The sequence below is a fragment of the Catharus ustulatus genome, chromosome 6, assembly GCF_009819885.2.
Source record: "Catharus ustulatus isolate bCatUst1 chromosome 6, bCatUst1.pri.v2, whole genome shotgun sequence".
NCBI lineage: Eukaryota > Metazoa > Chordata > Aves > Passeriformes > Turdidae > Catharus > Catharus ustulatus.
Genome location: NC_046226.1, coordinates 38,536,087 through 38,557,874, shown reverse-complemented (window position 1 = coordinate 38,557,874; position 21,788 = coordinate 38,536,087). Strand labels below are relative to the sequence as shown.

Here is a 21,788-nt window from a genome sequence, read left to right as displayed (position 1 = left end):
GCAGGTGCTGCAGGGCCGCCGGACCGGGACCCCACGTCCCCGCAGCCCTTCCCTCCCCAAGCGGGCGGTGCAGGGCCCCAGCCCGGCCGCCCCTGCGGAGCGGCCCCTTTAAATCCCCGTGGAGGTCACCGCAGGACTCGCCCCGGGCCAGTCCCGCTCGCGCCGCCCGAGCCAATCCCTTCCCTGAGCCCTCCCCGGGGCCAATCAGAGAGCGTGGCCTTGGAGGCGGGAGCCCAGCCCCGTGATGGACGGCGCCGCTGGCCAATCCCCGCCTAAGCCGGAGGACTGATGCACAGACACGGCACCCAATAGGCTCGCGGCCGAGTGGGCGGGCCCGGGCGCAGCGAGCCCCCGCCGGGAGGCCGGGGGAAGGAGGGGAAGATGGCGGAGTGAGGGGCGGAGGAGGCGGAGGGGCCGGGCCGGCCGCGTCCCCGCGGCCTCGGCCGCGCTCAGGTGAGTGCGGCGGGAGCAGTGGCCGCGTCCAGCCTGAAGCCGGGTGCCGGATCCTTGACCGGGCTGGGACCGAGCGCCCGCTCTCCCGCCTCCCCGTCCCGCCCCGTGATTGGGCTGGGCCCGGGCTCGGGCTCGTTCCCGCGGCGCCGGGCCGAGCAGTGGGAGCGGCTGGCCGCCCTCGCCGCGCCAGCCCCGGGCGGGGAGCGGGCCGGCGTCCGTATGGGGACGGACCGGGGCCGGGGCCGGGACCGTGCCGACCCGACCCGCCCGCCGCCCTGAAAAGTCCCAGCAACTTCGACGCTGGGGACGAGGGCGTCCTGCAGCCCCGGCGCCGGGCTGCAGCAGATGCGGCGAGAGCGGGAGAGCCTGATCCTGCACAGCCATACCCGCACCGACCGGGGACAGCTGCGGCTGCAGCGACGTGGGGAAGGGAAACCGAAATTGTCTGAAATGAGGTTCGCATGTCTGGCTGCAAGCATAGCGCTGAGTACAGCTACGCTGCTGATAGCGTTCTTATTCATGCGATCTGTGGGCTGGAGGAATTCTGCTGATCTGAATGGTTATATCCTTTGATAATGTCTGTAGTGCTGACACGGGAGTGCGCAAAGGGGATGGCTTCCTAGTTGTTTGAGAAAACCAAAAGGTTTTTCTGTGGGAAGTGGAGAGATTATAATGGAATTTGGTTTAGTCTTAAAAATTCATATGGTCGTTCATAATAAGAGAAAAAGAATTTAACATACCATGAAACATGTGAAACTATTGCTAAACCCACTATCTCTTCTTTTCAAGTTAGTCCCATTCAGGCCAGGTATGCCCTGAATTCTTCAAAATTGTTCGTGGTATTTTGTGCTAGAGAATGATACTTAGTTGAAATTTGAAAAAAAAAAAAAAAAAAGATGAGGGGATGAACACTTTTTAGTGAAAGCAAAAGAATTAGTGTCACTAGCATGAGATTCCTTGTGTTCTATACTTGATAGCAGTGCTTAAAATCTCGAGTTCGTCTTTGTAGTCTGCATGTCAGATAAAAGAAAAAAGCTGAAGTGGTTAAGTAAAAAGTATAGCTTTAGATTTTGTGGAGACATGGTGTATTAGCATGCATGACCTAATAATGAAGTAGCTGTTTGTAACTGGTGAAATAACTCAAACGAAATATAAGCATGTCTGTCATAATTAGTTCTGAAAGCAGCAGCTACTTAAGAGAAAAATTTCCTAAGGAACATTTTACTGATTTTCATGTAGTAACAGAAATAGCAACTTAGGAGCAACAGAACATTAAGACACAGTATGTTGCTACTGGTGAATATTCCTACTTATACGTATCTATGTATGAACTTTTAAAATATGCCAGGGGATTTGTCTTTGGCATACTGCATATAAAGATAATTCTGTTTTATATTATCATGAGAAGAATGATAAATAATCAGCTTGCTTTTGTGTGAAATTGTACACTACTTTAGCAGTAAGAAATTCATATGGATTAATATTAATATTCTTAATTGCTTTCAATGCACAAGAACTGTGAGAAGTAGTATCTTAAAAATAATATCAGAATTTCCTATTGCTCTGTTATATGTCAAATCAATATGCATTGCTTTGCAATCTTGCCCACAGTGCTGTGAATCTGCAGTGTGAAAATTTCCATGAACAGGCTATACATCTCGTGGTGGTCACCTCTTACTCAGGGGTGTCAAAAGTTGTGGACCAGCCAAGGCTAAAAAGTCCTGACCAAGTTTGTAAAGAATCTGGAGTATCACTTGAACACCTCCCACGTTCATTCTTAAAAACTAAAAAAAGAGCAGTGTTTGAAACCAGCCCTGACAGACTGATTATGCCAGAGGTTATGTGAGTGCAAGATGCAAAACCTGCACAGTCTTCAGGGTGTTAAAAAAAATAAGAGGATTTTTCTGAAAAAGAATGTGGAAGAAGGGTTGTTTCTTCGCCTGAACAGTATTCCTACAGCACATTCCTACCGTGTGTGTATCACAGAATTGAAAGCTCTTCTTTAAGTAATTTTCCTTGGTTTCTCTGCGTGGTAGGAAGTACCTTTACAACATTGTACCAACAATGAAGTAGATGTGCGTTGGAAACCTGGTAAAAGAGGAAAGGAGTTTTATTTAAAAGTACAGAGTGGAACAAAAAATTAAGGTGGAGTGTGTGTGGTGCCTGAGATGTCTCTAGAGCAGCCAAGCACCATAGCAGCATGCTATGGATCCAGCAGTGGCAGTGTGCCTTGACAGGGGATGTCAGCTCACAGGTCCTTACTGTCTCCTGGCCTCTTCCTAGGCTGGCAACCATTCTAGGCTTCAGATGTGCCTTTGTGTGCTCTTTTGGAGGGGACATTGGCTTGTGTCTCTACATTGTCCTGACTCTGTGGGTTGTTGGTGTTACCTCCAGATCCGGGTGTCTTCTGAAGTGGCAGGGGGATGTGCCCTGCTAACCTGAGTGCTGCTGACATAAACCCCTTAGAGCCCAGTTCCTGCTCAGCGTCACATTTGGTGCCTCCACACTCAGGCACTCCCATTCTTTCTCCAGTCTTAGAACTTTATTTTACAAGTTCTCACCTTTGCCTTGTAGCTTGGAATTAGAGGCCTAGTTCAAAGTTGGCTAGAAAGCAAAAAGAGCACAAAGACAGCTAATTATTTTGCGGGACTGTAAGCTACTTTTGTGTTTATATTTGTGCTTATAATTTAAGCATTTGTCGTTGTCCACTTTCCAGGCTAAATTTGGCAGTTTTTGAGCCGTGGGAAAAACCCTAGGTGTCTTGTGATGCGTAGGGCTAATTTTGCTTTCTGTATCTCCATAGGTCTCTGCTATACTTCCAATTTTTTGTGTTTTGGTCTTTTTCTATAAACCTGTTTCTAGGTCTTTCCTTTCTCACTTCCTCATATTTCTCAGGCTCTAGGCAAGAGAAGAGGAATCATCTTCTGAGTCCTTTTAAGTCTGCTCATCTCCTGGAGCATTTGCCTCTCTGTGTAAGAGGCAAAGATAGTATTTTGGAAAGCCAGATCTGATGGATCTCAGTTTTTGTTGTACCTTAAAACAGAGCGTGGGGGGTGGAGTGAAAGTTGATTGTATAGCTGTATACTGTTAGATTAGTGTAGTCTCCAATTCCAGTGTGCTGATTATGTCAGAACACTGACTTTGGGGTTTTTTTTGCCCTACTGGTGGATTGGTAATACAGTATGTTAGTATATATGAGAGGACAAATATTGCAGTTTTGCTGGTAAATATATTTGTGAGATATTTCTTCATCTCTTTTTGGCTTTGGAATTCCTGAAGTTAGTGAATTTCTTGGATACTGAATGTGAGATCTAAAGTTCATGGAAACTAATCTTTAGTTATGGTAGAGTGAAAAAATGAATGGGCAATAGGTCAAGACTTAATGAAAATAATACTTTCTGAATTTTTAACGGAGTCATTTAGGCAGTGTTGAGCTTTCACGGTTCTTTTTTGTACCACATCAATTGGTTGTGTGTTCAGTAATGTAGGAGACAAGAACTTTTTTTTCTTTGTAATGTCCACTAGCTTTTTCTGAAGAGTTGATAGTGTCACCATCAGTCTCAGTGCCTGCTCATTTTCAATAACCTTGATGTGTATCCAGTTGCATTTGCAAGTTCTGTTGGACTACTGTGAACTCTGTGCTCACATAATTGATGAAAGTCAGCTAGAGAATGTATCAAGCAGAGCAGTTAAAAACTGGGACATTCAGAGTCAGTGAACTTGTTAAAAAAGTAGGTTAAAGCTAACTGAATTTCAATGTTGGATGAACCATTCCTTTGCTTGAGTTGCTTTAAATGTCACCAGCTGCTTTTTAATAAGACTTGCTTTAGTGTTTAGTTTAGTTAATTCATAGTCTTAGTGAAAGAAGACCCAACTTTTCAAAGATTGGATTGGTTTCTATTATGTAGTTTCTATTATGACAAGGCAATTTGGGACCACTTAATTACCAATCCTGGCAACTGTTCCTTTTCAAGTTTATTCTTTTGTGAAGCATTTGCTGTTGGTTCCTCAATGTCTCAAACTCCCATAGTGCTTGGCTGGTTCTTGAGGGAAAATTTGAGTAGGAAGGGTCAGAACTGATAACATGGGAACAGAGAAACTACCCTGAAGTAGGGGTTGTCTTTTCTGAAGGTCCAGGTGCATGGTACTTGTAGAAATGCTGTGTTGTGCAGGAATGTGGAAGCTAATAATACTTTGCTGAGGAATTTTGAATAGTTTGTTTCTCTATGATGAGATAGTTCTGCTTGTAGCAATCCATTATTCTTTCAGTTAGGTTGTCAGCTCAGCGTCCTCACTACGGTAGTTTGTTTTTAATGTGAAAGAGTTTCTTGCCTTACTGGAGACTGAATATGTGTCCATCAGTTCCCATGAAACTGAAATGTGTGCCTGCTCTTATTTAAAGTTTGTGTGTCCTGGCTCTTCCACACTTGGGTCCAATTCTCTGGATTTAAACTAGAGGAGGGGGTATATCTGATAATTTGAAAACTAACATCAGAATGTTTTAGGTAGGAAGTCTAAAAATGTTACCTGGTTCATGGAAGGTACAACTACTCTTTTGTGTCTTGTGCAGATAATGTATGGTGTTGAGTTGGTTCCTAGATGCAAAATTAATTTTGTTTATTCATCTCTTTCTTTCTAAGCTCGCTGTAGAAGATGTGGAATGATCAAAAATAATGGTAAGTACAATTGTAAGGTTATCTAGGTACTAAATCTAAGGTACTAAACTTAGCAAGTTTGTTGGCTGATTCAGATGCCTTTTCCCTGACCAAAGAAATCTGTCATTGAGATTTTAATTTTTTGTGGTGTGCTTTCAGAGAACTGAAATGTTGCCACAGTGTAAGCTTTCAGCTTGGGCTTCACCTTAAAGAAATGTTGATTTAATTATTATATATTCTAACAAGAATAAATGCTTTGAAAATTATAAAATCTCTATCCTGTGATGTCATTTGCTCTGCTAAGACAATTTCTGTCATTGTATTAACTTGGAATAGTTATCTTAAAAGTGTTATTTGTTAACTGATAGGAGTGGAAGAATGATAAAATAACAAAATGTAAATTATCAAATAGAAAAAAGTACATTCAGGATTTCTAAGATTACAATAAACTTCTGTAGTTTTGATTTGTTTTTTCCCAGTGAGTGAAATGAAGATATTCTGGTAGTTAAGGTGTGCAACAAAGGGCTGTATTTTTTTCTCAGCTCTGTCACAAACCTTTGGCGTGTTTTATTGCAGCTCTCCAGGTCTGTTTTTCCTCATTTTCATAAGAATAAGACTTTCCCAACAGTCTTGAGTGTCAACCCAATGATCAGCTGAAATATTTGAGTGACTCAAGAGAGATATCAATAGTGGCATGTACTGTATTTCCATTTTCATGGTCTACTCTCTGTTTCTAACATAGGAGCTGGAAATTGTCACCAGAAGACTATTTCTGGACTTGATCAATGGAATGGTTAAGGTAATTAAAATAAGAAAGACAGGGAGAAGAGAGGAAGAGGTTAGTTATTCTCATGTTCTTGTATATGAAAAATATTTTTTTTCCTTCTTTTTTCTCTATTTTGGCTCTCTTATTTTAGTGCAAGAGAGTGCACTAAATAATAAATAATAAATAAATAAACATTTCTGGCAATAGCTATGCAGGAGTGCAATTAGCTTCCAACTTCATGCAGAAATATCATGTCTTAGCTGCTGTGACTAGGTAGTACCAGGTGAATATCACTGATGGAAGGCCAGGAAATTGTGAAAAGATGAGTTACTGAAATTTGTCTATGCTGTGGATAAGTGGGGAGAAACGAGTGAAAGTAAGAGCCTAATGTATGTGATCCTAAAACTGAATGCTCTTCTCCTCTGCAGCACTGACAGTTTGATAATTAGTTGGGTGATAGTTCTTGGCATCTCTCTGAACTGTGTGTGACCTGCTGGAGCAGAGTACATGTGCTCTCTGCCGTGTACACTCTGCTGCTGCCTCGTTGTTGTCACGCTCTGTGTTGGAGACATGGTTGAAGCCCCACAGCTAATTAACACTGGTGTATTTTTAGCTGCGTCGCTTCTGAGTAAGTGTATAGTTCAGCATGTCTGAAGTGTTTCCTTAGCTAGCTTATGGACTTCTAAAGTTAGATGTAAAATCTTACAGACCAAGGGATTAGTGGTTTGTGAAACCAGATAATTTTATCCATCAGAGTCAGGCTTTTGAAGCAGTGAACTGGTGGGCATTTTAATGTTGAATGTATTTTATTTGGATTCCTAAAGTACTTTCCCTGTTTTTTAATTTGGAATTCCAGATCCTCTCCTAAGAAGGTGGTCCTCTTACTTGCTCAAAGGCTATAAAATGTGGATGTTTCTCTTCTAGCAAGCAAAACTTGTCCTTCATTTCCATGGAGCTGAACGAACAAAGATCTGTACACTTCTGTTTGAATCATCCCGCCAAACATTTGATTCACCAGATGACTTCCCCCGCAGAAGTAACCCACTGTTTTATCAAAACTCAAAAGCAGAGTAACAGAAATCAGCATTTGTTTTCCTGAAAAAAAGTCTACTGTGCCAGCTCTTCATTCAGTTTCTGCATTCTGTTTTAAAATGAAAAATACTTTGTAATCAGATGCAAGGGCAAGCTGGTGTTTTTCACTGATACTTCCTTCTTAATTTTAGAAAGGTTAAGTACTTCGCTGTGTCAAATTGGAATTCCTAGCAGATTTACTGTGTCAGACTGACCTGATATATATGAAAAGTTGCAGCAGGAAAACCAGAACATTTTCTGCTCTGACATGAGGAAGAAACTTATCAAACAAATGGGGGCATCTCATACAGGTATTTTCTAGCCCAGGTCCCAGACTTGACTTTGTAGATAGATGTCAACTCACATAAAGCAGCTAATGCACAAGAACAAATTCAGAATTATCTTGTCTATACTGTGTATCCCAGTCTGTGATCAAAATGTATATTTGCATGTGTGAACCTCTGTAAGTGCAGGATATGAGGAGCTTTCACTCGAAGAAGAAATTACTCTGCATAATTTCATTTTTAGCAAAGAAAAAGGAAGCTTTGAAGGCCTCTGGGGTAACAGGATAATGACTAGGTTTGCATTAAATCATTCCCTTCCTCAGGCTTTTTATGAATCCTTAGCATCAAAAGGAACAAGACCACTCCACAGTAGAAGAGCTGGGCAGAACATCTTTCTTTACTGTAGAAAATAACTTCTGATGGAATGGAAGAGACCAGAGCTGTAAAGTTGCAGTTCATCCACCTGGCTTCTTCGACACAATTTCAGATTTCCCTACTGCTGATGGAGTCTTGCTTTTTGATTTTTTCATGATTGAGAACTGAAGGACCTGTCATCTAGGTAGATATTTCTGTCATCTAGGTAGAAATAGGCCCAAGAGAATGGAATGTTAGCCACGTAAGAGGGGTGAGTTGAGAGCAGAAATACTTAGTGCAGTCCTTTTTCTGGCTCTTCTTATTCCTTCCCAAACTAAGGCACAATCTGGTGGTTCTTATGTTTACACAAGATTCTTCGTCTACATAATTTGTGATTATATAGGATGTTTTCTGTCATTCTAAGATGGGAGCACATATTGTTGACATGCTCCCTACTATGGGATTATCTGTAACAAGTAAGATTTTTGGCAAAAAACTACCAGAATTGGGATATGCATTATATTCCACCTCAAATCTGAAACTCTTAGTGCACCTTATTTCAAGCTTGTGATTTAGAAAATGTGACTTGCTAGCTTAAAATATGGGAGATACTAAAATGGTTGGGGAGGTGTTCTGCATTTCTTGTTTTGTTCTGTTTTTCCATTTAGAAAACTGCTGGAGAGAGCCAGACAGCCTGAAAATGGCTGAAAAAGCAAACAATTGAAATCCTTCTTAAATCTGGGTGATAGATTGCCATGCCAAAAATGTGGCATTTTATGGGACTGAGTTCCATAGCAGAGTGAGGACAAGCATTGATGTTGATCCTAATCTTCCAAATAATGTCTCTGTTTAAACTTGTTTTGTAACAGTAGGATTTAGTGACAGCTTTACCCATTTTTTGTTTCCATGAAGCAAAGAACAGACACCTAAGCTTAAGAGTGATGGGCGGGACGCTGCATATCAAAGTAATGCCAACTTTAATGAGCAGAGGTGCTCTAAAATTGTAATATTGTGGTGAGCTGTGTGATAAGAGTTAACATTGAGCTTGATGAGGCAGCTGCCAGCTTGGCCTGACTTAGGATTTCTTTGCTAAATATGGTCTGAACTTTCTGGCATTGGAGGCAACTAGAAAAGCACACTTCCTTTCAGGGCCTCCTTATTGAAGTCAATAGGATCTAATAGAGATGTCTGTAGAAGCAGGATCCATCTCTAAAAGATGGAAAATACTGTTGACATCATAGGATTACAGTGGGTGGGAAGTATGTGGTCTAAGAAATGTCTGATTTTAGATCTGTGAATTTTCTTTTCTTCCTTCTGTCCATACTTACTCCTCTGATGTTAGAGACAGCAAGTGTTTCTTGCATAGCTTGATGACAAAATACTCGGGGGACAGGAAGGTATTTTTGTTTTCTGTGGACATGTACAAAAATTGCAAATTTGTCTGAACTAGAGACCTGATAATCTAAGCTCCTTAACCTCAATATTTTGTAACCCAGCATTGTAACAAAAAAGTAGAATTACTGGTTTTTTTTCTTGACTCCTATTCATGACAGTATAGCAAAATTAGTTTTCAAGTTTAATTTTAGAACATCAGGATTTTATTAGGTTAAGGATCTGTGGCTTTCACAGAAGTGATACTCCAGTAGTGCATGCCCAGAAGACCCCCATTGTTGTACCTTCCTGGCCAGCACCTTTAAAGAACTGCTGTGTTTGGAAATGCTGCTTCATCTGACTCACTTTTTCTTGCTCCACTTTTTCTTTATGTTGGTTGGAAATCTTCCCACGTGAAAGATTACAAAAACAAGGGGCATGTGCAATAGCTCATATATATATATATATACATATATATATTTTAATACTTGTGGACAAAATGATGTTACAAGTTGTTTGAAAACAACAAAATCACCAATGTCTTCCATTTTGAGATGTGTATAGTTCCATAAGCATTAGTGCTTTGTAGCAAACTGTAGTGCCATGTTAGGATCAGTGCATGAGCCTAGTAGTATTTTTACAATTTCCGAGTGACAAATTTATTAGTAAACAGTGATGATAATGTAATTAACACTAGAAAGGATACAATAGAAATATCACAAACATGGTCTAAACATGCAGTATCCTCCCTTTGACAATGGCAATGCTATCCTTAGAAGTGGAACTCGTTCACTTAATGGGCTTCATAGAATCATAGTTGACTTTTTGATATTTGTCTGTCTGTCCAGCTGTAATAGTAAGCTAGAGTATGCAAGCATCCATAATTCTCACCTCTACCGTGCGATTCTTTCCTTTTTAATCTTTGTTGATGTTTTCTTCCGTTTTCAGTTTTATTGAACCATTTTTTACCCATCCTGTGATATAGTCAGAAAAGTATGAATATGCTAAGGAGTTTGTGTGCATTCTCTACTCATCTCTTACCTTCAGATAATTTACAAATTCTGTTAAGTAATCTTTTCTTTTTTTCGGATCTGATTATATGATTATTATAGCTAGCAAAACATTATCCTCATTGTGTGATAAGTTAATAGTTGCAAAATATGATGTGCTAATTACGCGTAGAAGACTTTTATCCATTATTGCAGGAATGGGGAACCTTTTTTGGCTGAAGTCCTATTGAACCTTAATATAACTTTGGTGGATCCTGCATTTACATACATCTTAATAAGACAGAATATGGTAAGGTCAAAGGCTGTTGGAAAACAGTGTTGAAGCCTGTATCTCTGCAGCAGGCTGTCTCTAGCCAGTGGATCAGAGATTCCCCACCCCTGTATTATTGAGAATTCAATATCTTGTATTTTAGGTAACTTCCAGTTTTGCTTTCAAGCTCTAAGCTCAATTCTAATGATTTCTGTCTCTCCCTCTGCTTTTTTCAAGAAGGAAAGTTTAGACCAGGGAAGTGAAATTGATTTAGCACTCAATGGGCAGCTTGGACTGGTCAAATAGGAGACTGATATAATTCTTGAGATGTGCATTGCTCTGTGGATGGCATCCTCTGATGTCCTAGGAATAAGTCTTATATTTGATGCCAGTGCTGCTCTTCACTCATTTCTCTCTTTTAGCTTAGAGAGGATACTGCATCTTTTTTTTCCTGAGACCTGCCTGTAAATGGCCATTAGGGGGAGGGAGGGAATGGGTAGCTTGGTTTTGTAATTTTGGTACGATATATCTTTAAAGTAATTAATCAAGAAGCATGTACTTCCGTGCAATGGCAGTAATCCAGGCAGAGTTAATGTATGTAACAGGGAAAAAAACCCCAACAAAACCAACCAAACAACCCTCTGCATCTAATAAATTTCTGAGAAAATTGGATAGGTGGGCCATTTACAGCAGAGCTCTGGGGGACCTGTGCTAAGAGTCAGGCTCAATTCTAAATGGACGTAGCTGTACCATTGAATAAAGTAGTTTAGTGCTTGGGAGAATCAATTGAAAAATACCTCTGAAACTGGAATGCAAAATAGCACAGTATGTAGGGGGAAGAATCCCTGATGCAAACAAAGCCATAAGATGATTTAATAAGAAAATAGAACTTTAGTAGCAATAACTGTTTTGCATGTGATAGTAAATAACTTGCATTAGCAAGACTGTACAGTAGAGTAAGTGGGTAATAACCAAATAAGTTTGTGGCGCTCTGTGCTGCAGGGAGTTGTGTGAAGAGTCTTCCTGAAAAGAAGGGCAAATTCTTCTTATGTTCCTCTCTTTGGAGGGAATTTGGAACTTGAATACTAAGTTAAGGAACTTGATATATATATTAAAAAAAGAAAAATTAGCTTTGCCGCATGTCTGAAGCACTGCCAGTGAGTGCTGGGGGAAGGGCAGACAGTTCTCTTTCAAAGGATAGCTGAAGTTTCCCTGTAATTTTTTTCTTTTTTTGTAGCCTAGCACTTGCTCTATTTCTCTGAGAAACTAAACTTTTCCAAATACTGTACTGTGAAGAGAACCTGATTCTAAAGTTAGAAGCTTTTGTGGTGGGAAGTACTTCCTGTTTTCTTTGTTTATAAAGACCAATCTGAGATAGTCTTTAAATAAAAAAAAAATTAAAAACGTTAGTGAGCACTTGACACTCAAAATATTTGTACACGCCAAACACAACTGTAGAACTCTAAAGATGTTACAGCAGAAAATAATTTCAGCTTTGCTAAATACTGTTTCAGACCATAATTGATTTCAGTTGATGCCTGGAGTTTTGCAGAGGAAAGTACTGTGAAGCCTCTGGTAACACAAAGGGTTATTGATCTACGCCTGTAGATCTGCATCCAACGAATTACTTGCTATCAAAGGGTTGCATAAAAGAGCCACAGGAGTTCTGAACTCTTCCTGGTTGACACTTTCCAGTGTAGATACCTTGTCTATAGACACAGTATGACCCAACAGACAGTAATGTATTCTGAACAGTTTATTTGATCAGAGGTTAAATCAATCTGGCTGCATTTCTTCTGGAAAGCTGAAGTAATTTAGACTGTGACTTCCAGCTTAATGGAAGCTTCTTGTGTTTTTAAAGCATGGGGCTGAAGCACTTTGGATCTTCATAAATTGATAATGGAACTGTGAAGGCTGTGAGCATTTTTACAGTATAAAGTAACCGGATAAGTATGAGAATGTCTAAATTGGCTAAGATGTAATATGCTTATGAAAAGCTAATTGATCTGAAAGACTGTAATCAGCTTAAATTCCAACTATTGAATTTTTGATAAAATTGGAAGCTGGCCATAGGGGACCTTAATTTGATTGCTCTCTGATTACATTAGAGAAATGAGGAATTTACTGTGGTCTGTGGTCAGGAAGTACATTTACATAATAATTAAATTATAATGAAAACAAAGTCACATTCGTGCTTCAGAAGTATGAACTTTGTGGCTGAACAGAATTGTTCACGGGTATATCCACTCAGAAAAGTGAGGAGGAAATAAAGACTTATGTAGCCAGGCAAGCTACTACATGTACTTCCCAGTTCAGGCTTTTAGTAATGATCTGAATTTTGTGGGCTACTGGACTAAGAATTACTATTCACAGCAACAAAAGGAATTCCTTTGCCTTTCAGCTCTTGTACTGTGGCATGACTTTTGCTTCAACATCCTTGATTTAACAGCTTCTAAACCTGAGTGGAAACGTTAGGTACTACCACACTTGGGTGTGGTATATCAAAGGTACAATGACCAGTATGGACATTCCTCCTTTAGCAGTACTAAACCCAGATGATACAAATATATTCTGTTTGTATACACTGTAGTGCTGCTGCAGAAGGTCTAGACTGCACTCCTGTTGGTACCTTCTGAAACGGAGGGTAATTGTCAAATTTAGGAGAGAAAAGAAAGTCTTGCAAAGACTTCTTGATAGTGAGAAGGAATTGTACTGAGCTTGAGGATAACTGATGCTTTACATGAGGATTACATTGTCAAGAGCTGGCAGTCTGTTTTTTTTTGGGGCAGGAAAGGACAAAAATCAATTGAAAATAGAAAAATTTTTTATGTACAACAAATCTTAGAAATTACTGCTTGTTGCATCCTTAGGAAACTGGCTGGTCTTCCTCCAAAACTAATAATCCTGCTTGCTGGTCAGGTACAGAGCTGCAGAATGACAGTTCAGGTTAGATTCCAGTAGATTTCTTTCACAGAACGATCCAGCATTTTGCCCCTGTAGCACTTTGACTGGCACACAAAAGCTAGCAGTTGAACCCAGGGTGTCTTGTTCAACAGTGCAGAGCACTAACCATGGATTCTGATGTCTGTTCCCTTTCAGTCTCTACACTTCCTCCTGTGTTTTAGAGAAAGTGTCAGTGTTCATGATGTCAGCAGAACGTTTCTGTCTCTGAGCCTATGTACTGGGTTATAATACAAAGTCCCAAGACTTTACCCCATCTAAAGAGAGAAGGTAACTTTCTGTTTAGTGTGTCCTATGTAAATCCTGTCTGCTTCTCTCCACTTCCCCTCCAAAAGAGTGTGTTGGCAGGTCACATAAAAGGCAGGTAGTTTGTAATGCCTTAGGCATGAAGAACTGCATGGAGAAACTGAAGGAAAGCTGCACAGGCCCACAAACCAAATCTTAGAGCTAGTATTCTAATTATGCATGATTCAAAATGTCTAGTGTAATGTAGTTATTACCAGTTAATTGAGATATGCATTTATACATAATGAAGCAATAGGAATTAATATACCAATAGCTTGAACTTCCTGCTTTGATTCTCAAATTTTGGGGTTTTTTTAGAGAATGTGCTGCCTCTGTAGAGAAGGGGGCAGAATGTATAGATAGGGGCAGAAGCATGGCACCAAAACTGTAAATCAGGAACCAGGATCAGCAGAACTCGCCTTTATAACCTCTTGTCTGGTTCATATCACTGTCCTGAGCATGTAAAAAGCAGGGCATGAACTAAGCATGTTTAGAGGCGAGATGAGGTTTCTCACCTGCTGCAGCTGTAGCAAGGAAAAGGGTGCAGAGTTTCTTACAGTGCAGGGGGACCGACTGGTGGGAAAGAAAGAAAACCAAACCCACAAAATAATCACCCCAGAACCCAAGCCAACAAACAAGTAACAGAAACCACAGACTCAAATTGAGTGTAGTATTTGCCAGACTGTAGGTAATAAACTTGAGTGTGGTGAGAGAAATTATTTGGAGAAGACTGAAATTAAAAAGCACAGTACATATTTTTCAGGTGTTGAATAGCTTTTTAATAGACAGTATTTTCAGGTAACTCTAGCCACATAGGCAGCTGTACTGAAGCATACTGGTACCAGCCAGCAATAATGGCATCTGCAGGAATGAACCTGAAAATACTGATAATCTTGTATATTTTTTAAGTTCTTTAAAGAGATTTTTAAAAACAGAAAATGAGATTTGATCACTGAAGGTCTTTATCTTCTGCAACAGAGGTTGCAATTGTCTTTTTTTCTTTATTTCACTTATTAAATAAAAGGGAATTTGGATGCCATCTTTCTGTAAACTCTTAGTGTGTTCTCTGTAATTCAAGTCTCTTAGTGGATAATGCAGTCAATTTCTGCTGGCAGTTTGAAAATAAGAGAATGTGTGGCATAGCCTACATCACTAATACTTTTCCAAGTTTTAACCTGTAATTAAATATGTAGAATACTGGCTTGTTGTTGCAGAATTCCATATTTGTAGCTTAGCTTAATTTTGTGGGCTTAACTTGTACAGAACACTTCTCCATGTACAGAGGCTCAGTCCTCTCTCTTAAATAAAAAAGAAGTGTCTTGGAGGAAGAAAAGGTGTGTCAAGTTAACTCCTGTTCATACTTCATAGCCAGCCATTCATAAAGCACTGTGTTTTGGGTTTAGAATGGTAATTGTGGTTTTTACCCATTAATGCTCTGTTTAGATATGTAAGGATTGCCAAACGAAGATAGGGATATTATAAGAGAAGAGAACTATTCCATGGTATCACAAGTTAGACTGAATAAAAGTCTTTGAGCCAACAAGAAACAAGAAAATTCCTGAGACAAATTTAGTCCAGTGGTTAACCGTGGTCATTTTTAATTCTTTAGAACACTATGCATGGTTTTAAAATGTGTTAAATATTTTTTTGTAATGAGTAAGCCATTGTATCCTTTGTATTTCCCCTCAGTATAACTTGGGGAATAAGCTACTTCAGGATGTCAGTGAAGTTATTTTCCTTTTGAAAAATATAACAGCAAAGGAGAAGTATTAGGTAGAAATTCCAAAAAATTACCTTAGTACTTAATAAGCTAAATTATACTGAATTTCTGATAGCATTCTTGTATGAATTAGTGGAGGAAATTATTGGTGTGACTACGAACTATGTACTCCCATTGCACATGTTTTACATGGTAACAGTGAAAGAATGTCTCCCTGCAAATTCTGATTTTTTTCCAAAAGGCAGCTTGCTTTTATATCTATGCATCTTTGAGGATTTCAAGATAATATTTTATTCTTTTGACACTGTAAAGAGGAACTGTTTAAAAATGAACCTGGAAACTCTGCACCTGTATACAAATTTTTTTAGCAATAAAGCAGCACAGGCTGAGAATGCACTAAAACTGGATGTGTCATCTGTTCAGAGACAAATTAATCAAATTACTGTACATTCCATTCCACTTCTGAGGTGTACTTGCTGTAGCTTTGTCAAAACTTATCAACTTGAGCTGAATTAAAATATGCTGGATATCTGCTTTGGGGTCAGCTGTCCCAGCAGACTTCAGGCACAAGAGCTTTTGACTTAAACAGCAGCTAAATAAAAATTGTTATCCCACTCATTCTAAGATGCTTAACTTATCAGGTAAGAGCTTCAAGGGCAGTTTTAGAGGGTAGCAGAAACCTGCTGTTTCTTGTATTGATTGCCTAAGAATAACAAGGCTCCTCAGAAAACTGCTTTATGTATGTAGTGTTTATTGTTTTGATGACTACACTTATGAAAAATTTGGTTGGTGGAGGTCCTCCAGTTTCAAAGATTTGAGAAGTGCAGTTTAAAAATTAACCAGCTATTTTTCAGCACATACTCACTATTTGAATCCATGCTAAGCTAAGCTAAGTAATATAATTTGAGGAACCATTACTTTGATGTTTCATAACAAATGAGGACCAAAGCAAGATGAAGTGATGTTTTTCTTTCTGCAAAATTAATCAAAGGAAAAGAAATAGGCCTAGGACTCACATAATGATTTGCACAATATGAATTTCTGAATTTCACCTTTTATTTAACAAGTTCCTTCTTCACAACTTTAAATATAATGCAAAAATGCAACTGACAGCTTTTTTTTTTTTTGGGATCAACACTAATGAAGCAAAACAATTTAGCATTATCCATAGTATAGACAGAAAATAGCAAAAATCAGGAATGAAAGGGCAAAATCAAATAGTCCCATTTTCAATCACATTTCTTAGACTCATGCAACAACACAAGCACTAAGGAAGTACTTCAATGGTGGTATCAGAATTTGTGAGAGCCCCTCCTCTCCTTGCAGAATGACTGTTAATACTCTGTGGTTTTGCTTACTACAATGAACTGAGATCATAGAGAACTCCCAAACAGAAAGCAGCACAGTGAGCATTAGTACTAGCCTAAGTACCAGCTGCCCACCTAAAACCTCTGAGATGCCTTACAGTGAGTTTTGTCCCCTCTGCTCCAAGCCCATTATGAGTTATAAATAAGACAAAACACAGAACTAGCAGCAGCAGCAATGATGTCTGTAACCTGCTGGTTATATATATGGAAGAAGCCAGTTTGAATCACTGGAATTAAACTGATCAAGTAAATAGAATCCTCTCTAGACTACTACAGACAACTACTAAACTTTCCATTAAGTTCATTATTCCCTTAGGGAAAAACATTAGCCCTTTAGGCAGAAAAAGAGAGGAAAAGGGCCTTTAACCTTCCACAAACAAGAATTAGGAATATTCTGTCCCAGTAACAAAGGGTAAGTAGTGCTTTCTTTTCTCTAAAATTATTTCTCTAAACATTTAGAAATAAGCAGAACCAATTTTCAACAGAGAGAAATGCCAATGAGGCATGAGAGGTATTTTTATGAAATGTCTTAACTGGCCAGTTGAAGGCAACAGGCAAATGATAACTGCAGGAAAGCACTACTTCATTGATCGTGCAGACTTCCTTGGTTTCTTAGCTGATCTTCCAGAAAGAAATGTTCAAATCTGTTCAAAGCAGTTGCTCACAGCCTTAGCTGGCAGAATTTGACTCAGCCCCAGGAACAGGACTGCCCTTCAGCAGACACGGCAGGCACGTGGGTTGCCCTTTACCTGAAATCCAAAACCTTGTGTTCTGCCTCCACGGTGCCATCCAGACTCATGCACTAAGAACACTGCAGTATCTGTGACGTGCTTATCTGCTGCTTTTGAAGGCAACACACACAAGCAAAAATCAAAATTATTCAGGAGTTCATTTAGCAGTGGCTCACATATCAGATATAGCTAATGAGCCACTTGACCAGAAACTAGCTGCCATTAAAACAAAGGCTGCCATTAACACTGTGTCTGTATTAAGAGGTAGGACAAGAACTTTAGGTCTCTAAGAGTGTTCAGTTTGTAATGGTGGCTCTTGAATATCATCACCTTTTTAAGTATGTTTTGCATAGCTCCAGAAACCTGACTTAAGTACTTATAAGGCTGGTTTTCCCCCTGAAGTCATTAGAAAAACCAAACCCACAGTTACACAGCCTCAGAGAGTGACATGCTGCATGAGTGAGCTATTCAATCTTCCAAGCATAACTTCAGTATGTCAGATATGCAGATGTTCCCCTGAAGGGATATTCTTCCTCATCAGTTCTTTCCACACACAAAGTGACAGATCAATGCTCAGACCTGGTCTGGTGTATTATTTCTTTGTAATGACTAAACTCAGCAGAGATGCAGAACTTTTTCAACTCCAACAGTTCTTGAAAAGGGGTATTAGTTGGCATTAACTCTTGCATGTCCTGGTAGTAGGTCATCTGGATCAGTTGAAGAGTTTTGCCATTCTGTTACATAATTATTTTCTTCCATTTTCTCCAGCTTCCTTATCGCTTCTTCTATGCGACGGTTGAAGTCCACAAGCTTTTCTTTCACCTAGAAAAAAATAGAAATTAAGAGTGTTAAAATTAGCAAAACCAGTCCTAACACTGGATCTTTAAATGACCTGCACCCCACTTTAAGTGGCTAAAGAGCAGCTCACTTTCAAGATGGGAAAATATAGAGGGCTTGATCTCTATACTGCATGTTTAATACTGACAAAACCAGCACGCAGATCAGAGGGCTGCACTACTACAAACTGGAGATGGATTAATGTGTGCCAGTATCAGCCCTTTCAGGGACATAATGGAAATAACTATTTAAGGAGATGGAGTTGCTGCAGTTTTACTATGATGAATCTGATCTTTCCTAGTTAACTCATGTTTTCACATAGCCAGGGACCTTCTTTGACAGTGTGTGGACAAACTTTCATCTTTAGCTTAGGAATACACGTGGACATTTTGTCTCAAAAAGCAAAGGCCGGATGCTTGAGCTTGTTCTAGTCAACAAGAAAACTCTCTACAGGGACATAATTTGTGTTTGCTACCATATGAAGTGCTACCATATTTTTACTTCAATCACATTTTTTTACTTCGACTTCAAAAGTTTTATCTGGATAAGATTTTTGCATCAGCCTCACTCGAGCTGTAAAATAACTCAGACCTTACAGAAACTGGAAGATGACTCAGAACAGGACCAAACTTATGAAATATCAAAGACCCATTACAAGAGAAACTGAAATCTAAACTCAAACCCAAAGTAAGGAACAAATAAACATAAATACTGGGTATGCTGGCTGTCCCCTATACACAATAACTTTATTTGAGCTAAGGCACAGGCAATTAACTAACGTAACAACTAGTCAGGTTACAGATAAGAACATCCAATTTGAACACCAAAACAGCAGGGAGGTCCTAGAGTTGTCTCTGAAACAAGAAATACTGCCATGCTGTTTTGAGCTTACACAGATATAAAAATATAACTCTTTAAAAATCTCTTTCAAATTAAAAAAAAAAGTCTATTTTTAAATTCAACAATGACCACACAACTCATAATACTTAGGCCAAGTCTGTAGAAATAATTCTTGGGGGTTTTTTTCTTTGCAAGGTATAGAGATAAAAGGATAACAAACTTTTGCCAAAACTTAGCTAGAACTGGGTATGTTCTGCAGTTTAGGGATCTTAGAAAATGTTCCATGTCTCGCATTGAGTCAGTTACTGTCACATAAGGCAGCATTTTCTCAATCTTGGGCACTTAAAAACTCCACATTTCTGTCAATGTTTTTGAATTAATGTCCAAAATTATCAGCAATTTAAAAGTATTTTCCATTATTGTGAAAATCTTACTTTCGTCATGTGTTCCTTTAAGGTCACAGGTGGAAAATTCACCTTAGAAGCTTCTACAATCCTTTGGTTTTTTAAGAGGTAACTGGAAAACAAAAGGGCAAAGGGAAAAAACACAACAGTTAAAAAACCTATAGTTGCCTTATTTAGACAGATGATTTAAGATACTTTTAAGGCAGATAGAAAATTGTTGCCAAAAATAATAATTATGAAAATACTCAAAACATAACAGTGGTTTTACTTTGGAATCAAGATCCTCTCATCCCCAGCTATAAGTAATTTATAGCTTCTATAGTCAAGTCCTCAACCTATCACAGAATCACTTTGATACCTTACATTCGCCAAATGAATGTGGAACTAAAGAGATTTCAGTGTTGCACACAAGTAAATCTGAAGCCTTTCACTGCACAAGGACACTCAAGAGGTGCAAAGCAAATCAAAGGGATTCACATCAACACAATTTAGGCATCAAGGATATTAAAATCCCACACCAATATGCTCAGACAAAAGCCAAAAGCCACTTTTGTTAGGTGTAGGCTACTTGTACAGTAACTTACAACTAGCAGTGAAGTCAGGGACCATAAGGGTGCAGTGTACTCACCAGATGATGCTGTCCTTGAAGAAACAGAACAAGTCTCGGAGATATGCCAGGTCACTGACAGAAGACTCAAGAACGAAGCCCACAGCCAAGCCACATGACCGACAGGATAATAAATAATAAGCACTAACAGGAGAAAGGCAAAAGTGTTCTCAAAGAGAAGCTTTTGAAAACACAGATGCTGCATATTTGTCAGAGGGTATAAAATCTTCAGTTCTGTTGGGTCAAAATCCAAGGCATAATAACACCTCCTCAAAAAAATATGTGCAAAACCAACATGACCATAAGAAATTGGGCATGTTGTAAAAGAAGTAATCTCTCTAATAAGTGAACTTGGTATTAAGGAAGAAAACACACATTATCACAGAGTGGTTTAGACTATTCTACTCAAACAAGATTTAAGTGATAAAACAATGCATGTGCCAGGTGAAAAGTCTTTCTAATAAAACAGATTATTGCCCATGAAGACAGAGGGGCAAGGGGAAAAGTCAAAAAAAGAGCAAGAAAAATTCCCAGTCCTTAAGGCATCACTTATAATATGTAAAACAGTTTTTAAACATCATTTAAACAAGCTACTGGTTCTGTAAGCCCTCAGATGACATTTTACATTCTTCCCATTAGACTGAGTTACCAAATCTTGCTAACTGCAGGATCATGAATAGGGGCAGCACAAGTTTTTAATTTCCATTATAAGAAAACCTAACTAACCAAAAGCCACCCCTCCCCCAAAAACCAAACCAAACCAAACAAAATCCCACCAAACCAACCAAATCCAGGTATGTTTTAAGTTTAGGGAAAGAAAGAAAGGGCTCTACAAGCCCTGCATTGCTCGAATGTTTCTCTCCACCCATAGAGGTTAGAGCAGCAAAACTTTTGATTTCAAATGAAAACTACATCCCTACAAAAGGTTTCTCCATCCTAAGTGTGAAACAGGCACAGACATCACCTGGGAATTGCCAGCCCCTCAAAACCCGCCGCGCACAGCCGGAGGCGCTCCCGGCTCTGCCCGCACATTTACCGCGGCGGCCGCTCACGGCAGGCCCGCTGCCAGCAAACACGGGAGCTACGCACCATCCCAGCAGGGCTCCCTCGAGGCCGACCAACAGCGAGTCCTCCCTGGTCACGTCGTTGGTGACTTCTGAGGAGAAAGACAGAGAGACGCGCTGCAGCCGAGAGCGCCCGAGCAACCCCAGCCCGGCCGCGCCGCCCCCGCCGCCCGACGAGGCACTGACTGAAGCAGACGAGGACGCTGAGCCCCGGCGGCTCCTGCCCGCACAGCTGCAGCGAGTCGCCCAGCACCGTCCAGCAGCCGCAGCAGTGGAACACGGCGCACTCCTCCGGCAGCGGACCCTTCCGCCGCGGCGGCGACGCCGGCACCGCGGCCGGCGGCAAGGAAGACGGCGACGACGGCGGAGGAGGCGGCGGCGGAGGAGGCGGCGGCAGGGGCGACGGCAGCGGGACCCAGGTCGTAGCGGCAGGGGCGGGTGGTCGTTCCAGCACGATGGTCCCGGTGGGCTGCGGGTCCTGGAACACCCTCTGCAGCTGCCGCCTCAAGTCCATCTTCTCCCGCCGAGTGTTCGGGCGCGGGGCCCGCCCTCCGAGCCTCGCAATTGGAGCGCGGTTCGCACGTCTGCCTTGTCATTGGCCAGCGGACGCGTCAATCTTAACTGCCCGCGGCTATTGGGCAGAGGCTCACACCGCGCGCGTCTTTCTCTGCCGGGAACGCCTCGTCGCGCTTGAAAATAAGCACGCGCGGCGCACCGCGTCGCCATTGGCGGCTCCCGCGCCCCGCCCCCTCGGGACA

General features: G+C 40.6%; 1 protein-coding gene and 1 long non-coding RNA gene across 2 annotated transcripts; one reads left to right on the top strand and one right to left on the bottom strand.

Moving 5' to 3' along the window:
- Window positions 1–350: 350 nt before the first annotated feature.
- Window positions 351–15,582, top strand: LOC116997316. The gene is made up of 4 exons (XR_004418166.2): window positions 351–453; window positions 5,094–5,129; window positions 5,851–5,907; window positions 6,731–15,582. It is a non-coding gene; the product is annotated as an uncharacterized LOC116997316 (long non-coding RNA).
- OIP5 (Opa interacting protein 5) lies at window positions 13,759–21,761 on the bottom strand. Its single transcript, XM_033061828.1, has 5 exons — window positions 21,217–21,761; window positions 21,056–21,122; window positions 19,988–20,110; window positions 19,390–19,471; window positions 13,759–18,100 (listed from the first exon to the last, which is right to left on the bottom strand). Exons 1-5 carry the CDS (start codon window positions 21,542–21,544, stop codon window positions 17,945–17,947), a joined length of 756 nt encoding a protein of 251 aa, XP_032917719.1. The 5' UTR covers window positions 21,545–21,761; the 3' UTR covers window positions 13,759–17,944.
- Between the last annotated feature and the right edge of the window lie 27 nt (window positions 21,762–21,788).